The 25,186-nt window shown below is 40.0% G+C and overlaps 3 protein-coding genes and 2 long non-coding RNA genes across 6 annotated transcripts; 3 read left to right on the top strand and 2 right to left on the bottom strand.

Annotated features, from left to right (window-relative positions):
* Positions 1–1,073: 1,073 nt before the first annotated feature.
* Positions 1,074–4,835, bottom strand: LOC135619999 (GATA transcription factor 20-like). Of its 2 annotated transcripts, XM_065122561.1 has the most exons (5): positions 4,550–4,835; positions 3,110–3,469; positions 2,975–3,034; positions 2,000–2,161; positions 1,074–1,367 (listed from the first exon to the last, which is right to left on the bottom strand). In XM_065122561.1, exons 1-5 carry the CDS (start codon positions 4,694–4,696, stop codon positions 1,269–1,271), a joined length of 828 nt encoding a protein of 275 aa, XP_064978633.1. In that variant the 5' UTR covers positions 4,697–4,835; the 3' UTR covers positions 1,074–1,268. The 2 variants fall into 2 exon arrangements, with proteins under 2 accessions (XP_064978633.1, XP_064978632.1); XM_065122560.1 differs by having other exon boundaries at positions 2,975–3,469.
* Positions 4,836–5,012: 177 nt separating this feature from the next.
* On the top strand, positions 5,013–7,701 carry LOC108953514 (uncharacterized). The gene is made up of 6 exons (XR_001979222.2): positions 5,013–5,170; positions 5,269–5,416; positions 5,553–5,605; positions 5,694–5,738; positions 7,057–7,123; positions 7,236–7,701. It is a non-coding gene; the product is annotated as an uncharacterized LOC108953514 (long non-coding RNA).
* Positions 7,702–11,799: 4,098 nt separating this feature from the next.
* On the bottom strand, positions 11,800–12,689 carry LOC135618378 (pathogenesis-related protein 1C-like). The gene has a single exon (XM_065119259.1). It carries the CDS (start codon positions 12,562–12,564, stop codon positions 11,923–11,925), a length of 642 nt encoding a protein of 213 aa, XP_064975331.1. The 5' UTR covers positions 12,565–12,689; the 3' UTR covers positions 11,800–11,922.
* A 211-nt stretch (positions 12,690–12,900) lies between these two features.
* On the top strand, positions 12,901–15,921 carry LOC135618343 (uncharacterized). The gene is made up of 3 exons (XR_010488980.1): positions 12,901–13,380; positions 13,509–13,641; positions 15,644–15,921. It is a non-coding gene; the product is annotated as an uncharacterized LOC135618343 (long non-coding RNA).
* A 678-nt stretch (positions 15,922–16,599) lies between these two features.
* On the top strand, positions 16,600–24,741 carry LOC135620002 (UDP-glucose 4-epimerase GEPI48-like). Its single transcript, XM_065122564.1, has 9 exons — positions 16,600–16,959; positions 18,224–18,273; positions 20,447–20,582; positions 21,875–21,976; positions 22,057–22,284; positions 23,107–23,191; positions 23,750–23,832; positions 23,939–24,030; positions 24,142–24,741. Exons 1-9 carry the CDS (start codon positions 16,759–16,761, stop codon positions 24,263–24,265), a joined length of 1,101 nt encoding a protein of 366 aa, XP_064978636.1. The 5' UTR covers positions 16,600–16,758; the 3' UTR covers positions 24,266–24,741.
* The last annotated feature ends 445 nt before the right edge of the window (positions 24,742–25,186 follow it).

Genomic DNA, 25,186 nt, shown 5'->3' on the forward strand with positions numbered 1-25,186 from the left:
TCATGCACCATGGTAAAGTTAATGGGACAATTAGCTTATCAGGCTCGGGTTGTGACATTTGTTATCAAAGTCGACCTAGTATTTGGGCATGGTGAGGGGGCTCGAGTAGGAAAGGATTACCCATGGATGAAGTTAGAGGATTTGTCACAGCATAGAGCCACCACTGGTGCGTGTACTACTATCAACTTCAACTTAAGTATTTTGACCAGTCGTTTAGGTCAAACGAAGTTGATAGGCCAGTTAGCCTATCAAGCACGAGTCGTGACAATGATGATGATGTCTTAGCAAGCAATTTGGTAACAATGGTTGTGTACAAATATTGGGGAGGAAAACCCTCGTTACCCCTCTGCGATTTGAGGATGCCCCTATTCTTGATCCATTTTGTTCTAATCCCAACTTCATATCCTCTTTTATTGGTGATTGGTTTTGTTTTTTTTTATTTGAGTGATTATTAGCTGCTTGAACTTGCTGGGATGTGGACGGACTGTGTTTTAATGTTGTCTATCCCAATTGGATTGTCCCAAGGTTGATAATTTATAGTGGGTCAGCTTTCTTGTCCGCAGATTGGATAGTGGAAGTCTGCGATTGTATCAGCTGGTATCATCTAGTCAATATCACCAAGGATCGTCTCCTGATGAAGTGCCCACAACTTGTTGTTTGGAGCACTGTGCATGCAACTGATCTGTTGGTGCTAGAAGCAAGATTTCTGGTGGACAACATTCTAGTTCTCTCATAATTGCTCTTCGTTTAGACATTCTCCCCCACTCTTAAATTTGTTTATTGATATGTTTAGTATTTTCTAACTTCAATTAGAAATAAAAAGAGGAACACTGATGGTTCAGTCATGTGTGTGCATGTGCATGTGATGCAGGACAAGTTATCAGAATCCTTCTTGGTGGCTGGGAAACACAATGCTTGAACAGGACCATTGGGACCTCTGAACTGGTCACTGGAACCCATGCAACAAAGAACGAAATAGGTCAGACTAAAGTAGAACACTCAAATGGGATGCTTAATGCACACAGGTAATATAGAGTTTGATGTGCCATATATGTATCAGGGAATTGAATGCATAAGAAAGCAAGCAGGACAACGATTTCCTCTTATTCAAACTACTGCACAGAACTACAGCTTCTTTTCTATCTTTGAGAGAGGAGGTTATTACATCAATATATTGTTAATGATCATGTCTGTTTGGTGGCGTGTGTTCTCATGATTCTCTTTAGACGAAGGAGCTCTCTAAGCTTCTGCCAGCTTCAACTTCTGACCTAGTTCAAGATTTGGATGGACATGTTTGGTTCTTCAGTCTTTGCAAACCTTCCCCGTACTCTGGGCTGACTCTCTGCAAGAGCTTTCCTGCAAGCATACTGCACGCACACCAAAATGTAATCACTTCCTTTAACTTGTAGTTTTGTTTGAAAGCTGTAAAATGTAGATAGAGGAGCGTCTTATGCATTCATCATGTTCTTGGCATTCCCTTTCTTGAGGTAACACTGTAGTCTATATGTAGCATATTACTACTCAATGATGTAAAGAAAACTACTTTTTCTAGTGGATCTACCCAAAAGTCTTCAGAGATGAGAAGAATTTGAAGCTTGGTGAAAATTAGAAGGGTCATTTCTAGGCAGTTCTCTGAGCCACAACAATGACTCAATTGTGTGGATGATTAATAATATAGTTCACTACAACAGGTGCAGCAGAACTAGAGGACTTTATTGCTAATATTTGTATTTAGGTTTTTCAGAGGCTATGTTTCCCATGCTTTATACTGATTATGACAAAAATCCTATAGTTCATTGTCAGTTGAGATTTGTATACTGATTCCAGTCTCTTTTCACCTTTTGTAGAGTGTAGTGCTTTGCCAACATCCAGAATGTCTGATGGGAAGGAAACAGATTATCACTTGCTATTTTGTAAGTACGAGTAATTCACTGTTATTGTTCTTAATGTTTTACTTATGAAAAAAAATGGATAAATAAATAAAAACTCAAGTGCATACCTTGATCTTTCTTCCAAAGTTTCTCTTACTCTTCTTCTCCCTGTACCTGGAAAGCTTTTGCTTCCGCTGTTCCGTCTTAAGATCACTGATGCTTGGGAGCTGCTTGACAGAGGAAGTTATGGCCGTTGCATTTCCAGTGCTTGTGTTTTTATTGCCAAGATTCTGCCACAAAAACTCCAAATCATTTATCTTGTTCATCCTGTGGAAATACAGGTGCAGTGGAAGCTTGCACACAAGTGATGTGCCTTGATGGACCCACAGTATTCTCAGAGAAGTTCTGAAAAGGTATGGAAGTTCTGATTCTTTGATATTCTGTTTGTGGTTCCACAAACTCTTACAATAACGTTTGAAATAAGGTTACTCTAGGTTCATATTTCTTAAATCTATGTTTGTGATGGTCATTTATCACAAACACTAGTTGATATTGCTTAATTTTTCGGTGTTCATTTGTGAACCCATATGACCAAGAAAAAAGAAAGGAATGATGCAACCTTTTTCAGCATGACACACTCTATACGGACTAAGATCATGTTGGTACCTTCTACTTCAAGGGAGACAAGCAACAGTAATGAAAGTTCAAGTAAAGATTATTTAGGAAAAGAGAAGCTGGTAAATTTAAAGTTGATAGAAACTAAGCACCTTCATTTCTGGCACGTATGGCTTCGGCATAGGCTTTTATTCCAATATTATGGCAAAACTCAAACTCACACTTTTATAGTTTTATTCCAATCTGCTATTATAGTTTCCTTGACAAATTTCTTCTTTCATAAGACATGCCTTTACGAGTCAATCTGAAAATACATGGATGGTATTGTATAACATGAACACTGTCCGAATGCTATGAGTGACTTATGAAGTTTTGATAGACAGTAGTTTAAGGTTGTTTACTGTCTTAGTCGTAATTTTACTAATATCAAAATGACAAATTGCAGAATAGAAAGGAAAGCAACAAAGAAGCTAAAAGTTCATTAAAACCTGAATGTCTGCCTCACTATATGCTCTCCTCAGTCCTAGTGCAGCTTCAAAATCCAATTCCTGAAAATTAAGCAAGTCTGGTCTCATAGTGCAACTTGGGACCCACTCCACTGAATTTAAACACCCAGAACTCACACTTTTCTGCATTGCTCTTTCTGCATAGCTTAGTTTTTCCAAAATTGGGACTCCATCCATTTGGACAGCAGGAATCTTTACATCTAAGAGTTCAGAAACTGAATCTGCAATCTCTGACTTCTCCAGGAGGTCCTTCTTGCACTCATAATATATGTCATTCAGTTGATCATTTTGTATTGCCTCTACATCTGCAACTTTAATTGTTTCTGCGATGATATCAGCTCCACCTGTTATAATGGACATGGCAGCTGCCATAGGATCCAATGCTGGCCCTTCTAAGATGGGTTCTGGAGCTTTGAATAGATCTCCTTCTCCTCCCATATCATATTCTGATACAGTAGGAGCTTGTGCCATGTTGCCCTACAACAGAAACCAAGTTAGAATAAAGATATGCTAACCTCAATGAAATACATGCTCGTTTTACAAATATAAGTAGCTTTCTGCTGCACTTTTCGACAGGTATTTTCAAAGAGAAATTGTACAATGCATTGGAATTATCAATTTTCATATGGATCTTGTCATCATTTTAATGCTCATGCTGATTTCGACTGCTTCAAGTTTATAAGCACTCTTTCATGCAGGATATACATATTTACTAGTGATCAAAACCAATGATAATTAGACATACTATATTTCCTGAGATTGTTGAGATCAAAATTGGCTAACACATAGGTGTCTCTTAAGGGATTAGATGACAAGTACTCACTATTTGCAGTAACAGACTTCAAAGTTCTTGGCATAGCATACCAGCAGAAGGGGAAAAAAGCGGTTCTTGTTTTCTATTGCAATTAGTGGGCTTGGACACTAGGCAAAGAATATCAACAAAAGAATGGTATGTAGGTGTTGAATTCAATTGTCATCTATTGATTGCGTTCAACTCCATCATTGTTCATATCCTTTCCTCATCAAGCCTCTTTGATCAAATGCTTTAAAGGTCCATCAATTCACATGATGAGATCATCCACGGGAATTAATCAGAACAGTCAGCTCTTTTTTTTCAGGGAAAAATGTTTGAAATCAAATAAAATCATAGTAAATTGATATTTCTCCAATTAGGAGGTAGTGAGTCTTCTAGGAATGTCACCCACAATGACATAAACTTGTTGTCTTTTAATCTCTTCATTTTTCTTTGAAATAACTCATCCAAAGTTAAAAAGATAGCAATAATTTCTTATCTTTTTAAGATGCCAATTAGCTACAAAGGTTTGCCTGTTCATGTCTGTTAAATGGAAAGTGAGTTAGCAGCTGTGTCCCAATGAATCATGCTAAGTCCAGGCTTGCAGTTTTCATCAGCAGTTACTTCCTGACGTCCTTTTTCACCACATCATCCATGTCCATGTATCGATCACACTTTGATCTTAATCCCTTCACAGCTTGATAATTCCTTCTAGGGGAGCAAATCAACAGGGGGTAAAAGATTTAACCAGGGTGCAGAATTACCATGCTCGGCGCACCATCCGGGAAGCAGACATGGAAGCGGGAGAGGAAGTCCTCTTGGGAGAATGGCAGGTGGGAGTAGTGGCCATGGTGGTCTTGGAAGAAGCCCTGTGAGAAGACCGGCAGGTGAAGCCCAGCCTCAGCGTACATCTCCTCCTACTTATGCTATATTTCTCTTGAACAGGAGCAGCGATTCCTTTTTTCTTTTTTATAGTTGCAGCAGCGGAAAAAGAGTGAAGAGAGTTGGGAAGACGAAGCAGAAGAAGAAGGAGGAGGAGGGAGAGCAGAAACAAACAAGAAAAGGTGAGGGGAAGTGCCTGATATATAGAGACGAGCTCAGAAGCTAAACGACGGAGAGAGCCAATTCACTAGGCCAAAGAAATTACGTATATTCTTGTCTTTTAGCATGAGAGTGAGAAAGGAACAGAAGAAAAGTGTCCACTAGCTTTGCTTTGTCAATAATGGAGATGAGCAGAGTGGTAAATGACAGGAATATTTGGGCACACTAACACATGTGAGAGCACTGAATCATTCTTCCCTTCTTTGATTCAATCAGACGTGTTTGGAGTGCAAAAATTAGAAAACAGTATTATTCCCAGCAAAAGGATGCCGACATGAAGATGGGTGATGACTTTATTCCTCACAGATGTGATTAGATGCTTTTCTTCAAGTTCCGGAAATAAGACAAGAAGGTCTACTGAATGTTGTGTTGACATTTGCAGCTGTTACATCAGAGTTTGATGCACCAGAAGTGGCTCGAGCACTACCTTCTCTCCTAGTATTTTCTACCTGTACAGCCTGCAACTGTGATGAGGTGTTGATGGTTGGTGTAGGGTTCAATCATGGAGCGAGGACAGAAACCCAGAGATGGTGATGCATATCAAGTTTAATGCTTTCATTTACTCTTGATATTCGACTAAACAAGTGCATGTTCCTGTTGTTGATCAGTATACACACATCATAACCCTTTTTATTTTATTTGTATTCTTTTTCTTTCTTCTGTCAGATGAGGAGGAAGGCCAAACATGGAAGCTCTAATACCAACTTGCCAGGAAAGAGGTGATTTCACTATAGAATTAGATGCAAGTTGTCGCTAGTGAACACTGGTCATATCTCATGATCACCGGATCTCTTTTTTCTTTTGCAGGAAGGATAAGATAGCTGCTGAAGGATCATTTATGGCACAATCCAGGTAATCTCCGTGTGGATTGTTTATGCTAGAATCAGCATAATTATCTTATCTGAGCTCACATTAGATTTTAAACACTATCCAAAATGTTATACGATGATAAACTAAACTAAAATAATAGCCACAGAAAAGAACTGATGGCTAAGCCAATAAATATAATGGCTGAAAGAAGAGCTTGGGCATGGAAAGTTCCAAGCCAACAGATTTGCGACACCAGAAAGCAGAACATAATATGTAAAGCCAGGCATATTCTCTCATCCAAAAGATTCAGATTCTTTTGCCAACATGATCGAGTGAGGCCGATGGCCTCATGCAGTCCAGTGCCCCAACTAAAATGGTGGATGAGTTACAGTAAGCCTACTGCGAAAAAACCAGTTGAAAATAGAAGCTGGAGATTGGAAGGAAGGAAGGGTCGGTGAGATGGAAAAGGAGGAGTGCGAAGGTCAGGGTAAAGAGAGGAGGACAGCAGCCGGCATCGAAGAGGGCAAGCAAGCCACTTTAAGATGGTTGGAAGGTGTGGGTCGTAATGAGAGCACATGAATTGAATGAATGAATGATGCCACAGCTGCTCTCTGCGCAAGTTTTCCCTGCCATTACTTTTTCTTCCTCCTCGAAGATCATGTGGTTGCGCATTATATCTGTGGTTATATGTGAAAACAAAACTTTTCCAAAGGGATCAATCATGTTGTCGAGAAGGATGATGAGAGATGTTTAAATATGCAGTACAAGTGATGATGGAGGAGGTCTAACTGTAGGCATTAAGGAAAAGGAGCACCAAGTTCATGTTGCCTGAGTCACTTAATTAGAAGGCTTTGTTGGTTTTTGGTGGACTCCCTGGCCCAGTCACAAAGATACAACAGCATAATAATTTGTCCATGTCTCTCTCTGTTTCTGTCACAGGTGTAATTCAAACATGCCTCTTCACCATATTTATGTATATATATATATATATATATATATATATATATATATATATATATATATATATATATATATATATATATATATATATATATTCATATAGTCCATGAGTCTACTCCATCACTATCTTGGAGGAAACCAGTGACGGCTCTGTTGGTGTTCTCTGAGAACATCGATGGGCACAGCTGCTGAGGAGAGCTCGGCTGTTCTGTGCCCCCACCACCCTAACAATGATTGAAGAGCTTTGAGTCACCTTCTCCATGGCTAGAAAACAGCTAGCTGTATGGGTGGGTCCATAGCAACTCTTGTTTTTTATCTCCTTGTGTGGAATTTTTTCCCAACATCAAGCAATCTGATGGGCCTTTGCTGCATTATTGCTGAAGCATTCAATGTATCACAGCTTGAAGCCCCCACCGGTGTGGAGGGACTTTGGGAAGGTTGAGACTCGGTGCCCTCGGCCACATCAGGTACAATCTCACCACCTTCGACTGGGGCTATTCTTCTTATCGTGATGAATTTGGATTTTGATGAATCTGTTTATAAGAAGATTAAGTGATCTTATCGTGACTAACTTGGCAGCGAATTAATTTATGTCAGAGGGGTTAGATATGACCAACTCTGATGTGAAAGAAGACGAGAAAAACTTATCCCTGAATGGAGAAGAAAACAATCGCATGCAACTTTATGGAGTATATTTATATGAAAGATTAATCTCCCAAAGTACAAGGAATCAACAGTGACATTTGACTCGATTATGAATTCCGATGTGATCCATCCATCCATCCATCCATCCATCCATGGGAGATTGTTTGGAAGAATGGCGGGGAAAACGTACTCGGCTGCAATGCTAAAAGCTAAGAGATTATTGTCTTCGTGTGAAGATAATTATTGCTCGAAAATTACAGGTGTCGTCACCATCGGATGATGACAGCTGCCGTGGGCCCAAGGATTTATTGTATCGACATGTGTCGACAAGTCCACATCATTTTTTTTTTTTGCTTTATAAGACAAGAAAACTCATGGATTATTTTAACTTATATCAATGTGTCCGAAGGCTTTGCTCCTCGAAGCATGAAAATAAAATATTAATCAAGATGCCAGATAGACTTCCAAATGTCGTTAGATTAACAAACTTTGAGATGAATTAATAAGAATAATGTACACAACGAATTAGCTTCTCCATGAAAACTTTTACACTCAAAGCTTTTGTTGATAAAAAATGTTTTTTATCAACAAAATTGATTAAGAATCAAACACTCCAATTTAATCTTAAGGGTGTAAATTTTACATATTACTATTAATTTAAGCTTAAACATATTGGCTAATGACCTAATTATCTTATAACTTCATGCTATAACAATTAACATCAAAGCTATAACCTTAGCTAGTTATTATATTATGTCAGTATGTAACAATCGACATTAGAGCTAACTTGGTATTTGATGAGCAAAAATGTCATTGACGTTTTGCTCAGTTCTAACATGATTTGGACCCACATGTGTAAGATTGTCTGATGTGTCTTTGAGTTAGAAACGTCAAGCTCCCAATGTGTCACTTACATGAAGAGCGAGGTCGAGAGACCCGATCTTTCTGATGCCCAAGTTAGTACCTCGAGGTATATGAGTGCGGACATGAATAATCAAAAGAAGTAAGCCCCCCTCTCTCTTCGTATTAAAAATAAGTTTTTATACCTGGTCACAAAGGGATAGAATATTCGTGAATATTCTACGAGGAGGTAATCTCTAACCGTCCCCAATGATCTCCTCTTAGCCTCTTATCGACGTGAGCGATAAGAGGGGGACAACCCCGAACTATCTGCTTTGGACCTACTTTGGACTCTTATCCATGTTGGTAGACGGGTGAAAGGTGACTTGGATCCTTTCCCTCCATCGAGGACTTCACATGATAGTTATATGTCAGATAATGATTAGCTGATAGTATACTCCAAATCATTTATCCCATCCCCTAAGGCATGCTTTGAGGCTCTTGCGAGAGGGATTTGAATTGAGGCATTTAGTTCATCCGACACGAGTGCATTCAAGATCACCTCATCAGCGTAGTTAGTAGCGATCCATTGCTGACTTATCCCTGGTGGCGTCAAAAGGTGCACGTTTGTCGGGCGGGGTCGAATTTTCTAACCTCTCTGTCTCTTTGCAACCTTCACACCTCGGATGGAGGAGGGGGTTGGCCTTCTTGACCACCACACCTCGGATGGAGGTGAGGGTCAACCCTCTCGATCTTCACACCTTGCGCATATTTTGCCTTGTGCCTTTGCCATAACATATTTCTCATCACGTGAGTCGGACTTTTTCAACTCACATGCCTCGGGCATATTTTGCCTTATGCCTCCATCGTGACAGATTTTTCTTTACATGGATTAAGTTTTCTGGACTTATGTGCCTTAAGCACATTCTACCTTGTGCCTTCATTGTAGTAGATTTTTTTTATGCATAAGTTTTTTTGACTCACGCGCCTTAGACACATTTTACCTTATGCCTTCGTTATGGAAGATTTCTTCTCATACGAGTCAAGTTTTTTTAACTCATATATCTTCGGCATATTTTGCCTTATGCCTCTGCCGTAGCATATTTCTCCTCACATGGGTCAAATTTTCTCGACGCACTTGGACACATTTTATCTTGTGCCTTCGTTGTAACAAATTTCTCCTCACGTGAGCTGGGTTTTTCTGACTCACAACTTGGACATATTTTGCTTTCTACCTCTGCCATGGTAGCTTTCTGCTTATGCGGATCGGGTTTTCCCAACTCGCGGTGCCTCAGGCACATTTTACCTTATGGTTCCGCTATAGCAAATTTCTCTTCATGTCGGTGGAGTTTTCCTGACTCGCACCTCAGGTATATTTTGTCTGGTGTCTTTATTAGGGCGGATTTCTCTTCACATGAGTTATGTTTTTTCAACTCACATACCTCAAATATATTTTGCCTTGTGCCTTTGCGCTTGGCGGATTTCTCCTCACACAGGTCGAGTTTTCCCAACTCATGTGCCTCTAGTATATTTTGTTTTTATCTCTGCCTTGGCATATTTGGGTGCTTTTTTGAGTCCTTCATCTATTGATGACCCTTTGGAATTGTCACGAAGGAACACTTGTCTCAATCGTGGGAGGAGAGAGATCGACTCCCTCTTTATAAATCTTTCTTTACCATTTGGGGTTAGATTTATTCTTTAATTTGAACTAATGGAGCATCCTCAAAAGCCTTCTACCTTGCCTTTAGGGCCTTTTTAGAAGCTTTCTCTACTTCGCTCTGGTTCCTTGTAGGGTGACTTGGTTCTCGAGTCCCTCATAGTCCTAATATCGGTTTTGCAATAAATCGATCTTCCACCATCCTACTCTTTCGCTTCCTCAGGTCATGATATCTTTCCTTTCTCAGACAAGTTTCTCCCGATCTCTTACCCATCGGACGGTCAAAGTTCGCACTTCGTTTTTGGACAGCCTAAGGATAGAGGAGGTCCTGACCTCCCTTTCATAAGGGGAGGTAGTTCATGTGAACCCAAAGATTCTTTAAGATTTACGGTCTATAAAAAGCTCGTTTGATTATAATTCAGTGGTGAGTGCACCACTCATGGATCACTTGTGAACTAGGTATTCCATCATAGTTGAGTTTGATTTGCATATCCCTTGACTCGGTTAGCATCCATTTGATCCCACACTTGGGTCCTTTGGCTTGTCTTGTGATACCCTTGAGATTGGATTTCATCTTTCCCTTCACTTAATAGTATCTTGCCTTCATTAGTGGAAGATATCACCCTCTCAAACGATGCCTAACTCGTGCGCTATTTAATAGTATTCATAAGAGAACGCTAGCATGTCGATATTACTCTGATCTATAAAATTTTTGTTGTTTGTTTTCAATTGAGACAAGGAGTGGCTACTACTTAGCTGCTTGAGGGTGATTCAAAGTTAGCGATGTCCCTTCTAACTATAAAGGTTGGAATGAGTGCTTCTTTCTCATAGGTTTAAGTTGAGATCGGGGGTTCAATCTTGCTTGGTCGGTACACTACATAGATAGCACCTCCTCTTTTGTCGGACAAGGAGGCAAGTCAAGTGGTAATTGAAGGACAAACTCTCTTTCTTTGAGGCCGTTCAAAAAATGGATAAGGACTGACTGATTGACATGGGTCTCAACTTGGCTCTTTAGGGAATGATTGAAACACCCGATCACTTTACATCACCTATCTTTTCTATTCTCTACGTTTTTATGATTTTGATCCTCTACAGGTATGAATCTACACTCATTGAAGAAAAAATGGTCTTGCTCCTCTTTGAGTACGACAATGGCCTCTTTATCTTTGGCCACTGTTCATGAGTCATTGCTTGAGGTATTAACACCAACTCAGTCTAGCCATCATGCTAACATCAACAAGCTGAAGAAGTAGAAGATCATTGTGAAGGTGCTCCACCCCCAAAAGGATGAGAAACCAAAGAGCTGCTTCCAAAGAGAAAACCAAACGAAGTGCCTCTTACCTTCACAGCACCAATACCTTCAGAGGGTCTTCAAAGTTTCAACTCCTTTTTGAGAAAAAGAAAGGAGAGGCAAAGGTCGATATACGACTTATGTAAGCGCAAGCCTTTACCCTTTGCAACTTTATAAATAGTCGAGGTGCCACTTGCATAAGTAATTTAATTTAAAGTAGTAAGTCCTCCTCTCTCTCCTCTCTCGTTGGGTTGAAGATAAACTTTTATATTTAGTTGATATCGAATCAAAAATATATTGAATCTTAAGAACAACGTGTAAGTTTTTATGTGTAAGAGATAATAACATTTCAATTTAGTCTTAGATTTAAATTAATTTATATTTTTACTAATTTGATGTTAAATATTTTAATGAATGATTTAAACTCAATAAGTATTAATAAAATGATCGGAATAAGTAACGTATCATATGTGTTGTGCTCATGGCGATGCTCAAATCATACATAAATATCATAGATGGATCCACTCAAATCCTAAAACTGAAGTTTAATTCCTCATTTCCAACCGTTCAAATCAATTGGAAGAAAACTTGCACCGTAAAATATTCAATCATTTTTCCTTCACCTAAAACTTAACATATATATATATATATATATATATATATATATATATATATATATATGATCATGAACTTGGTTGCAAGTTTAAGGATCAAACGGCCACAACAATTCCATCATATTCATTCCACCTTGGCTTTATATATATGAACAGCATATAATAAATATAGATAGCTATACAGTAGTTGCCATGTAAAGGAGCCTCCGCAGCTTTCATTCATTCCAAGCTTCCGAAGGGGCTCTCGCCGACCCAGTTGCCCGGGGGATCGTAGTTGCAGGTGATGATCACGCCGCCGGAGAAGCACTCAACCCGGGCGCAACCCACCGCCTCGGAGCTGTTCCACACGATCTGCGTGAAGTGGCCGCACATCTTCCCCGACATGCACGAGTTGTCGCTCGGGTTATAGTACATGTGCTCCCTGGCCCAGTTCCCCACCGCGTCCGCCACCCTCCAGTCCCACCCCGACCCCCAGAACATGTTCTCGCCGTAGGGCCCCATCGAGTGCACGATGGCGCAGTCGGACCGCCGCTTCTCCGACCAGCGCTGCGCGTACCGTGCCAGATTGTCGTCCCACTCGAACGGCTTCTCGCCGGCCAAGGCCCGCACCTGGTTATGCGCATGCAGGAACTCCCGCACCATGTTCTTCCGCCCGTTCTTTCCGCGGTACCTGCGCTTCGGAACGGGCGGTGGACTTGCGGCGTCGGCGCTGCTGTCATGGCTGACGCTGACGTTCATGCTATCGGCGCTTGGAGCCGGCGAGGCCTGCGGCACTTCGACGGACGGAAACTCCTGTTGCTGGGAGGAGAGAGGAGTAATGAAGAGGAGGACGAGGAGGACAACAGACATCGGACCCGCCATCCGTGGGTGATGCGGAGAGCAACAGAGAGGAGGAGGTGGAGGAGGAGGAGAAGGTGGAGGAGGTGGAGGAGGAGGAGGAGAAGGAGGAGGAGGCAGCTGTTTTAATCGGGAACGAGTGGTGGTGGAAGTTGTCTTACGGTTTCAAACCAACTAAAAATGGTTCGATGTCAACGATCATATGCCGGTCAAGACTGGTGTCTCTTGGTTTCCATAAACAGCCTATTATAATTCACATAATAATAATAATAATATTATTATTATATATCATTTGTTACGATGAAAACGATGGACCGTTACGATGAATCATAGCGTTCTGTTACATTATACTCTCCTGAATGAGTTTGAGAACAGTGACTTGGCCGGTACGTAACCGTCTGAGTGACGCGGGGAGGAACGGATCCGTTGCCAGCGTACAGCCCCCCGTCGTCTTCACGCAAGGCGAACGCTCTTGCCCTCTCGTTCTAACCGCCGCACCTCTCCTTCCTCATCCTCGCGCCCATCAGCTGCTCGCTCGCGTGCTCCTGAGAGCGACGATGACCGATGTCCCTCGGCGTCCTCCCTCCTCCTCCTCCTCCTCCAACGCCAATTACTCCGCCGCCGCAAGAGCCCTTTACGACGAGGGAGACGATGCCGCGAGCAACGATGACGGTAGAGATGATCGCGAAGGTCGTGGAAAGACGGGGGGTGGAGTGTCATTCGATCTTCGTGTCCGTGTGCCCCGCCATGCGTGTAGGCTTTATCGAAATGATTCCTCTTTTCTTTAACGATCCAGTTTCCTCCCGATGTTAACCGAGCATCTTGATTTGGCCGCCGCGTGTGAGTATGTTTCCATTCATATGTTCCTTTCTTCCGTGGAAGAGGTAAATGTGCCGTTCTGGCATGTTGCCCTATGGAAGATCATGATGCATGAGTGTATGACTTGGTGTCTTGTGCTTCAATCGCAGGACTGTCAGCAACTGGAGAACAAAGGCACCCAAGTGCTAGTTCTTAAGCAATATTCTTCAAGAGAATGTTCTGTGGGAAAATTGCATCTCAAATCTCAATGTTGCTGAACAATGTAGATATGACACAGCTCTGGTGAGTTTGTTCCTTGAACTATGATCTTAGTTAAGGCACATTCTTCTAGATTTGCCATTGCACCCCAAACCTTTTATGTTCTTTTTGCATCTCTATGACAGAATCTATCAAATAGCAGGGATTAGTTTATTTACTCGATTTTCACTTCCTTGGTGCATTTTTTTTTAGGTAAAAGTAGAATGCATTACTTTCTTTTCTTGAGAAAATTCACTGCTTTAGTGTTCAATGAAAGTGAGGAAGGGAAAAGTGGGAGGTGGACAAATCTGTTCTTCATCCAAAGGGACTTTTCTTAGATAGTTTTGAGTCATAGTTTACCAGTTTAACTAAAAATTCTACTGGAAAACCCTCTGCTTCTGAAACATGCATGCACGTTTGTCATTCCACATAGTTTAAAGCTAATTATCGATACCACTTTAATTAAAATAGTTATGATTCTCAACAAAGTTGTGAAGAATCCACACCATGCCTATAGAATTTCATTTCATTATTTCTAATCTCAAGTCTCATAAGCCATATCCCATTTAGCAATTATGTCTTGGTCTTTTGGATGGCCAGTGTTTTCATGCCTGATGAAGCTGTCCAAGAGGATGCCCACCTCATTAAGGTAACAACTATTTCAATAACATCTCCAACCTTCCAAGTAAAAAGGTTATTTGCATGACTTGAACACTGATCGACCATGTCGTAACAGGGTAATTTTACCCTCCCACCAAATGTCATCTTCTCCCAACCTTATCAAGTTGCCCTCCCTAATTAGGATCCTTTATCCTATGTTTGCTAGGCTCATCCATCCTTTATCCTATGTATTCACCTGGTGCACATGAAGAACTCATTAGTTAACAGCTAAACTTGAAGATCAGCTTGTAAGTTGTACCTTACGAGTAGACAAGGCATGACAACAACCTTTCATCACCTCATCCAGCCACAGAGACTGCATGCTCAACAACAATGGTTGGACCTCCTTTCGATGGATGGTTTCCTAGTGTGAGGAGAAGAACAATCCTGAACCTTTGAGGGAAAGAGTCTTATGGTTGGACAATCAAGTCAAATGACAAACAAGAAAAGGCAACCAATATAAAATTCTGGGTCATTTTATAGTATAATTCTGAGTCGAGAGTAGAAAAAAATTCTGACTTGGATATATGTAATGGTCAAGCATCTCCTAGTGGAAGGCAATTTCACTAAGATTATAGGAGTTGGACAAGTTCAGCCGATGAGAGAGTTAATGGCCTATTAAAGTATCAGGAGCCATTAGAATACGATAACTTCTGAATAGAGGCATTCACAGCATTTAATAGGTGCAATAATGACTAACCAAACCTTGCATCCAAATATTCTGAAGCTTCCAATAATAATTTAAACCAAATGTTAAATCAAAGACCATAAGGACGTGCAGCATAAAAACAGCAGACTGGCTTGGCTTTGTCTCTCTTGACTTGATGGTTGGTGGCGGCTTCAACCGAAGAATGAGACCTTTGAAGTAGGTGCACATGCATTTAATGTTTGGATTACAGCTAGGACAAAAGCAAAGCTGTAAGCTTGCGGAGAGAGTTCTTTTGGGTTTTTCTTTTGACTCGACCTTCCAACTAAATGTTCACTGCAGTCGTAGCAAGTCGAATGTTAGGATGGGTTAAATACCTTTCAAGTGTCCTTTGATCCGGTTTAGAACATGTTTAGATTGACAAGTAGACAATATTTTTCCACTGTGTATAGAAAGCAAAAACGAATCATAATGATCAGTATCTTTTAACCCATCCTAACATCCCTTGTCATGACAATAAACTTTCTTTTTCTCTGTCCCTCTCTTTTATAGTGGGGAAGTTTTGGATCCATCTATCCTTTGTGTTTTCTTCTGCACGTATAAAAGACATGAGCGTTGTTTCCTCGAAGTGTATGTATGAATGAGCCAAGTCAATCATTTATTTTCTAGATTCGGTTGAGCAGTTCTTTTCTCTTATACGTGACAAATCTAAGTTCTGTTGTTTGACATTATATATTGCAGCAACAACAGGCAGCTTCCTCTCACACCACGTCCTTCACAAATCCACCGTCCCCTCAGAACCATTCGATCGAACAAGTGGCCTGCAACAGAGTATGACGCCACGCGTCCTCCTCGCATCCTCCACTGTATTCCCGTGCCGCCCTTCCATTGGTTGTCGGCCGTGGGCCCGCTATGGTTTAACTCCGTGGGGCCTGCGAAATTGTTTAGTCGCTGGGTCGAGGCATGGCCGCATGGAGCCTCGTCCCTCCGGTTTTAACTGATCTACCTACTTCTTTATACTGGTCGGTGCCTCATCATGGTGATCTTTTCTTTTATTCATATATATATATATATATATATATATATATATATATATATATAAATATGTATTTCATAAAATAAAATACAGATTGCACCGATATCCTAATGCTATGCATCTAACAGTTGATGATTCCGATATGCCAATGTTTTGTAACAAAATTAATGCGCGTTTTCGATAATATTATAGTATAGCAAGAGAGTGTCGATGTTTGTTTCATACAGAGAGGAATGTATTTTATACCGTTGTTGTTGAAGGAATATTCGTGTTAAGATTTATTGTTATGATTACATCGATCGATCTGACTGGAAATATTCGGAGTTACATTATGATGTGAAATATTCCGTATATTTGACAATTAACATTTAAAATAACTTGCACAATTCCCTTCTCAAATTCCAATTTTGCATTTACTAGGCATCCAAATAAACTTCCACTCGCGTCACCGTATGCCGTTGAGGAAGCTGTTTCCTGCAGGGGTCCGAACAGCTGAGCCACGCCGCGTCCCCCATCCTCCGACCACGGACGAGGACTGAGCTGTAAGTTTCAGCGCCTTCCAATCGCCTCGCGCCACGTATGCAGTCTGCACTTCTACAATCAACATGGAATAATCTTTTTAGCAGAAGAAAAAGAAATAAAAAAATGAGGGGGTGTTCACGGACAGCGCACGGTCTATGACCATGGCGGGTACATATACCTTCCTCACTCGGCCCCGGATCCAAATTCCTCGCGTTCCCCCACTCGCCCCGCCCTCCCCTCGCCAGATCTCGACGGTTCCTCCGTTTACCTTCGCCGCGCCGCTGCCGCCGCCGATCCGATGCCTTCTCCGCCGGCCGCGGCGCGGAACATTCTGGTGACGGGCGGCGCCGGGTACATCGGCAGCCACACGGTGCTGCAGCTCCTCAAGGGGGGCTACCGCGCCGTCGTGGTGGACAACCTCGACAACTCGTCGGAGGTCGCCCTCGAGCGGGTCAGGGAGCTCGCCGGGGAGTTCGGCAAGAACCTTGACTTCCATCGGGTACCGATTTGATCCCTCTGCTTCCACGCCTGCGGAATCGGTTATGAGATTTAGGGTTCTTGGATGTGTTGCGATGGTTCGTCTTGAAATCTGTGAGATGCGAGTGGCTTCTTGATTGGCAAGATTTACTTCTCGATCGAGATTATTCTTGTTCCCGTCTGCGCCGTTTCCGTTGTGAAATGATTGTGGTTCTTGGGTTTCTTCTCGTGAATTTCATCTTGGGTTTGTAGTATTTTCCAGGCATTATGAATCGGTAGATTTGCGGTGGGTTGTAGCTCCTAATAGTGTTGCAATTTAGGATCTCTGTGGTCATGACATCTCTTTCGTCAAACGAGGGAAACGAGCCAGCTCTAGATGCCACACTAGGGGAGCCGTCAAGTTTTAGATGCCAGATCATGCGTCTTAAACGCCTCTTTGGAGTCTTCAACAAATTAGGTAAAATGTCAAATTCTAGATGCGAGTTCAGGCTTCTTTGACACCGTCTGGAGTCAACTGCCCAGGGTAATTGCTACCAAATCGTACGAGAATCATAACCTGATGTGTTCAAATGGGTAGCTTTTCTTTAACTTCTTGAAGAAATTTTGATTTAACTTAATTAGAACGGACAACTTTCTCAACAAAGGCATGTACATCTTCCCCCCTTTAAGCCTTTCTTTAGGTACTTCAATCTTGCTGCTGCAGGACGTAGGCAAAACTTTTTATGTGTATATTGACATTGGTCATTCTTGTCATCCTAGTTGCAATTTGTAACTCAAAAACTACATGGTGTACATTTCATTGTACAGAGCACCACAAATAAGCCTTTTTTCCATAAACATAGTTCCTAGTGGTTAGAAACTTCTAATCCAATTAGGATTTGGAGTTTTTACATTAAGGTGTAGTTCCATGATTGGAGGTTGACCACAATTATCATATGTGCTTAGTTGTTTCTACACTTGACAATATGATTTTTTTCTCCAAAGAAGTTATTGAAACCATTTGATGCTCACATCACAATGCTGAGTCCATGCTGCATTCTTATTCGTAGCCGGCCTTGTTTAAATTATGTAGTCTACACAAATGAATTGTTTGATCCTCTTTGAAGTTTGAAGTACCAGTGGAAATTGAAGTAACAAGGAACTAGATGAGAGCCAAGACTATGTTAAGAATTTGCTTCAACTGGCACACATGATTAGTTATTTTGTCAAATTCAAGTCATCTGATGATTGACAATAAGAGCTACAAGATTTATAGATCGGTTTTCTGAAGTATGTGTATGCTGCAGATTGATCTTCGAGACAGAGAAGCATTGGAAAAAGTTTTTTCTTCCACGAAGTAAGTCTCTTCATAATGATTTTTCGTATCATTTTCTCCTTAGAAATATCATACCTATGTTATTAAACTGTTGATTTCTATTATTATTACTTTGTTTTTCATGATTATTATTATCATTTTCTCACTAGGAATAATATACAAAGGTCATTGAACTGTTCAATTCTATTATTATTACTTTGGGACTCTACGAAAAGTAAGACTACACTAGCGCACTCTGTCATCATTTAGAAAGTTCTCACTTTTTCGTCCCATGATCTCGAATTGATGGTTATTGAGATATCTTGATAACACTAAAGACTTTTTCCCCTTTTGTTTCTTCTTTATTATGTTGAATTTTAGATTGTCTTTTCGAGGATTCCACTGTATAATGGTTGTGGAAGAGGTCAATGGTTGCATCTTCTAGAGAGTCAAACAAATTGATTTGATTAAAACCATGACAAGGTCACATTCTTTTCCTTGATAACGAGGATGGCTTCTAGGCGAATTGGTACATTTACCGTGTATAGGTTGCGAACTGAATTGCATTAGCTATCTGGGGGGTAAACATAACATAGGTTCATCATCTAGTTGACGATAGCTAAAGTTGGCTGTTTTAATATAGTTAGCTATCTTTTCCCATGTCACTAGTTTCATCATCTTTATCAAAGTTATTAAATAGCATTGTGCAACCAGTGCTGATATATGGCACGGAGCGCAATTGAAAGTATTTGAAATAACATGTGATAGAACTTTCTAAAATGAGTCAATACTAAAGCAAATGTTAAAACTAAATTTTCTTCATAATATTGATTGGTATAGCTTAAACTAGGGTGCCAACATGTGCCTACTAAGATACTTATGGTTCTTTAGAGAACAATTATACAATGAATGATAAAATAATGGAGGTTTATTCCATAAGAAAATAACATATTTGTTCCTTGAGGACTACCAATTAATGATGATATTCAGTGGATCATGAAGAGGAGGCAAAGGGGAAGGGGATTGGTAGCTGCAATAGTGTGGTTGTGGAGGCTGAAGGATTAGAGGACCGTGATAAATAGCGGTCAGACTAAAAGTGGCAATAGAAAGAAAGAGGTGAGCATGGGTGACTGCAAAGAGAACTGAGGGGGATGGGATCAGCTAATTGCTGGTGGGACGTGGAGGAGAAGAAGCAGAAATACAACCTTTGCTCATTCTTGGAGAGATGGCATAGCAAATAGCTTTAATGAGATTACTGTTGAGATGGAAATGGATATGAGTAAAGAAGTTGGGAACAAAGTACACATAAGCAACATTGAAGAGATTTTAAGCAATAAGGCACAACTTGTTTGTTAATATGGTAGACTGATGCAATTCAATATTGCTATTATCATAGAATGATGTGGATGGGGGGAGAGGGTGTGTGTGTGTGTGTGTGTGAGAGAGAGAGAGAGAGAGAGAGAGAGAGAGAGAGAGAGAGATGATATCAATATGTCATGACCATTCAGTGCGTTGCTTTTGTATGTTGCATTTAGACAATGGCACAAATAGTTGAATGGTATTCTCTGAAGTTAAAAGCTTTACCGGCACCTAGATTCTAAGACTAGTTAGAGCCTTAGAGGTTGTCTTGTGCTACAGATGGAATTAAGTTCTTTAAGCATGTTATCAGATTGTTCTTTCATGTGTCATTCACCCTATATGACACTAAAATGAAATATGGGGAAGTTTGATTAACCGTCGAGCATGGCAGAGACTTCTTTATTAATCCTCTTGGGATAAGGATGTCCTAAGAGTGCATTCTTGTCTAGGATTTATTGTAGATCTGTATGAAGCAATTATCTCCAAACATGAACTAAATTTTTATTCTTTTTCTGAATGCCTACATAAAGGTTTTATTCCTTATTATTGGTTTCGCAAAATTGTGCATGCGAACAAATATTTTTACGAAATGCATCCTTTATGAAAGATTGATACTTTTATTTAGTGCATTCTCTAGTGGATGTTAGTATAACTTAGTGTAAAAGCAATGGTGATGGCTGTGTAGTTGGTCAATCTGTATGACCTGCACATGCTGTGCTGTTAGGTTTTCAACGGTGGGAATTGGTAAGTGATGCAAGATAGAGCTTTGTTGTCACTTGGAATTATATTTTTTCACATAATCTTGTACGAAGGTTTGTGCTCTCTTTTAAGCTCAAGTTCCGCTGTGACTCTGCAGGTTTGATGCTGTTATACACTTTGCTGGAATAAAGGCTGTTGGTGAAAGTGTTAGAAAACCTTTGCTTTATTACAACAACAACCTTGTTGGTACGATAATTCTCTTCGAAGTAATGGCTGCTTATGGATGCAAAAAGGTAATATGGCACATTTATTTCACATGCGCCTCTCGTATGGACATTACAAAAAATTTTACAAAACTAAGAAACTTCTATCTGATTACGGAGATAAATGAATATTCCTTGTGTGACAATGTGAGTGTATAATTTTTTGAAGCAAATGTGAGTAATAATGTCTGGGGACTATATGTCCAGTCATCTTCATGAGGAGAAATTTAAGCCCACTAGGTGTTTCATTCTGGAAGTTAATAACAAGTATTTTTCTTCTCTGATGCCAATTTCCATCTCATAATTTTCCCACAAACAAGAGTGTTCAAAGTAATCTCATTCCTTTTTCATCGATCTTTCAAATTAAGTTTTTTGAATAATTTGCCATTTGTAAGACATTCTATTCTTCTTCTCCCTTCTCTCTTTGTGTACCTTGTATAAGGTCATTGTTCTCGATGATAAGCCCTTAAAAAAGCCTAGTGGAAGGCCTAGACACACATGCATACGACTAAATTATGATACCTCAAGATAGTATGGATTTGAAATTTTTTTATTATTTTATAGTACTAATATGTTCGATGAAAAGTTTTTTAAAAACATAAGATGATATGTATTCCTGTTGCAGTAACTATTCTAGTTAAACATATAATGAAATTTTAAACTCCCAACTAGAAATTCTCTGTTAGAGTTAATAGGTTACCCTTTCTATGCATCTGCATCAGGTGCTTTGTTGGAGTATGCACTTGAGATACTAACAGAAATAAATGGAAACATCAGTACTAATTATAACAAACAAGATAGAATGTTGTCTGTGATGGCTGAAAACATGCATAAATATTTTTAAGAATGCATTTGCTGTTGTTATTTGTCACATGAGTTTGTAGAACTGTTATATGTGTAATTTGTGATCTTTTTTAATAATTACTTGTATTACTTAAGCAGTCACCTAAGAAGAGAAGGGTAGGAACTAGGGTCCTAGGCCCCATCTAGGTTCTTGAGCAGCCACTTGGCTTGGACCTTTGAAAAGCCAGTTGCTAGGTGGTGTCCCTCGCTTGGATGTATTGATGATTACTTGTGGAAACATCAAAGTTTGCTGTGGGCCATTTGTCGGTGGCTTCTTTGCCTGTTGTTCTCTATAAATATTAATCATTGTTGAATTGGATGTTTTGACTTTCCAGTATGTTTATTTCCTCAGCTCATGTATTATAATTATTTTATCTATCTTACATGTGTGGATTTCATCCTGAATGTCACTTTTATGTCTTATTCTTGACCATTTTGAACATGAACCATTTGGGTGCCTGATATCTTAAACTTTTCAGCTGGTATTCTCATCATCAGCCACAGTTTATGGATCACCCAAGGAAGTGCCTTGTACAGAAGAATATCCCTTGTGCGCAATAAACCCATATGGACGTACTAAGGTTTCTTTCATTCTCTGCCTGTCTTTCTTTTTAATGCACCCACTGCCTGAGCTAATATCCTTGTATACATATCATTGCAGCTTATGACTGAAGATATGTGTCGTGATATCTGTCAAGGTGACAATGAGTGGGATATTATTTTATTAAGATACTTCAATCCTGTTGGAGCTCATCCCAGTGGCTACATTGGTGAAGATCCCCGTGGAATTCCCAATAACCTCATGCCCTTTGTACAGCAAGTTGCTGTCGGAAGGAGAGCTGCCCTTACAGTATTTGGAAATGACTATTCAACCAAGGATGGCACAGCGGTACTGTTCTTTGACATGTAAACTTTTTTTTTTTTTGCTTTTTTACATCCATTTAATAATTTTTTTCTAGAAATATTAGTCTAGTGCTTGGAAATGATTTTGGCATACCTAGTCTTAAGCAAATGCTTGAGGGTATTAGCACTTTGAGGAAGATATGACTATGATTTGAATGCAGTATTTAAATGCTTGAGGGTATCAGCACTTTGAGGAGGATATGACTATGATTTGAATGCAGTATTTCTGTGAAACCACTACATTGTTTGGAAGCTATAGATTTTAGCTGGGTTTTGATATCTGTCATATGAATTTGCAGTGTCTGAATGCAGAAAGTGATGCAGTCATAATAAAGTTGTTATGGGTTACACTTTTTTTCTGACACTAAAACAAGCTTAAGTTTTTCACATTTTCAGTGGGAAGTTAATTTAGAAGGTTAGAAACACAATCAAGAAATTTTTTTGACTTTTGTGTTTCCATAACAATATCAATTCTGATATCTGTTTTGTCTGTCTTTTGCCCATAGTATGCTAATAATTTTTGCAATTTCCAGTCATGGTTTTCAGCTCTTTCATGTATTATGAGGGATATATGACAAAGTGTATCAAATAACCACGTGAAATTTGTTGGTTTTGCTATTCCATAGTGTACTATTTTTACCAGAATAGTACATGACTTCATGTAACTTAACTATATCTATCTTTATCTTGTTCAGGCTTCCACCTTCCAGCAATCTGCTGGATTTTATACGCAGAATGTTTTTTCTATTTAGGTTTTCTTTATGATTCACAATTTCTGTTCTAATGGACTTCATTTTTATGATTTCAGGTAAGGGATTATATTCATGTTGTTGACTTGGCAGATGGACATATTGCAGCCCTGCAGAAGCTCTTTGAGGGCGGCTCTCACATAGGTGTGTATAAAATGGCACTAATTTTGTGTTTAAATTAGATGGCTTTGGGACCATCTAAGATGCTGTACAATGTTCACATGCAACATGAAATTAAATTATCTAGTTTATCATGACTATGAATCGACTTTGGTTGGAACAAAGGCGAAACTGACAGTTTTCAACTCTGATATTAGATATGCATGATAAAATAACAAAATATGAAAGGCCAATCTGTTTACTTTTGGGATGAAATGGTGGGAGTAGCAAAAGGGAAGAGGACGGCCGCACATCATCCAGGTTGGAAAAGTGTCCACGTGGAAACACCAGAGTTGACAACGGCATGCCGAGTTGGTCAATAAACTGAAGGTGCATAGGAGAGGATAAAATAGGATAATGGTGATAGGAAACATATGAACAATGAACTAACTGAAATCTGTTAAACTAATTAAACAATAGATTTGACATGATTTAGAAAAAGTTTTGTTCCTTAATTTTTCTTTTTCAAGGAGATATAATTATAGTCAATAGTGAAGGCCTCATTTTCTGTGATGTAATTGTAAGCTTTCCTGCAAGATACAGGATGTGATGTCTATAATCTCGCAACTGGAAGGGGAACATCTGTCTTGGAAATAGTGGCAGCGTTTGAGAAGGCTTCTGGGAAGGTGCTGTTACTTTTTTTTGTAATCTTTGTTTAACTATCTAAGATTTGCTCAGCTTTCACCTTCTCTTTGTGTATTCCATAGTTTCTGACCTCTAAAATCATTTCAGAAAATCCCTCTGGTCATGGCTGGAAGGCGTCCTGGGGATGCCGAAATTGTATATGCATCCACTGCCAAAGCGGAGAAGGAGCTACACTGGAAGTATGTAGTAGCATGCCGTCACCATTATTTGCCTAAGTTGATCCAAAATACGCTCTTCTAGCATATGCTCGAGTGACCTGAAAAATGCCTGCAATGATGGGTTTTGTGCAGGGCAAAGTATGGCATCGAAGAGATGTGCCGAGATCAGTGGAACTGGACCAGCAAGAACCCTTGGGGATATAAATTGCCCGAGACCGCTGCTAACGGAAATGGAAAGTGCCCTACATCCAAATAACATCAGTTCTTCAGCAGGGATGGAGAAGGATTCCTAATTGATAATTTGATATATAGATGTGGCATATGTCCAGCTGATATGATTCCTTAATTAGATTATTTGTGAATAAACATGCTTCTGTCGTCATCAGAGAGGCATTCTGTGGAAGGTTGCTCTGCTTTCTTTTTCCCCCTCTTTAGGTTCCATTCTTTTTTGCCCTTGCTGGCACACATCAGCTATCGACTATAGCAGCACAAGATCTGGTATTTAAACACAACACGTAGTATATGTCTGTTGATTCTTTTATCCATGGTTGAGCAGAAGTAGCTTCCTTGCCTTGGCAAGCATTCGATGTGGCCTTGGATGAGCCTTACGTGTTGCTATTATGTAGATTGTTTCAGCGTGTGTGTGATCATCTGATGTATATGACATTGTCAAACTTGGTCATACGATGTACATGATATATTCTTTGCGTAAATTTGACCAACTTTGTCTGATATTCTATCTATATCCACCGACGTGTTTGCTACTTCTCTGTTGTGCTCTGACCAAGGTCATCTATGAAGTCGTCGACCGATGCAAAGGTCAACTTGGTGATGCAGAATTAGAACACTCGGGATGGTGTATCGAGGAAAAGCCATCATCTCGCCTTCTTACCCCCGTAAGGTTTGTCCCCGCATGCTACGATCACATATTTTTTCTATGAAATCTCAGACATGGAAGCTTTTGCAAGCACTTAAAATATTACTAAAACGAGTTTCTTAACGACGCGAACACAAATTCAGACATATTTTAACTGATTGCAATTTTCATTGGGTCAAATATGCTTCGACCACGATCCATGTCGAAAATCGTGCTCGATCATGATTCAAAAATATTCAAATCAAAGTGGACGGACGATTCGAATCCGACGGCTAATCGACGGCGGGTGGACTAGACAAG

Source organism: Musa acuminata, chromosome BXJ2-8 (genome assembly GCF_036884655.1).
Source record: "Musa acuminata AAA Group cultivar baxijiao chromosome BXJ2-8, Cavendish_Baxijiao_AAA, whole genome shotgun sequence".
Lineage (NCBI taxonomy): Eukaryota > Viridiplantae > Streptophyta > Magnoliopsida > Zingiberales > Musaceae > Musa > Musa acuminata.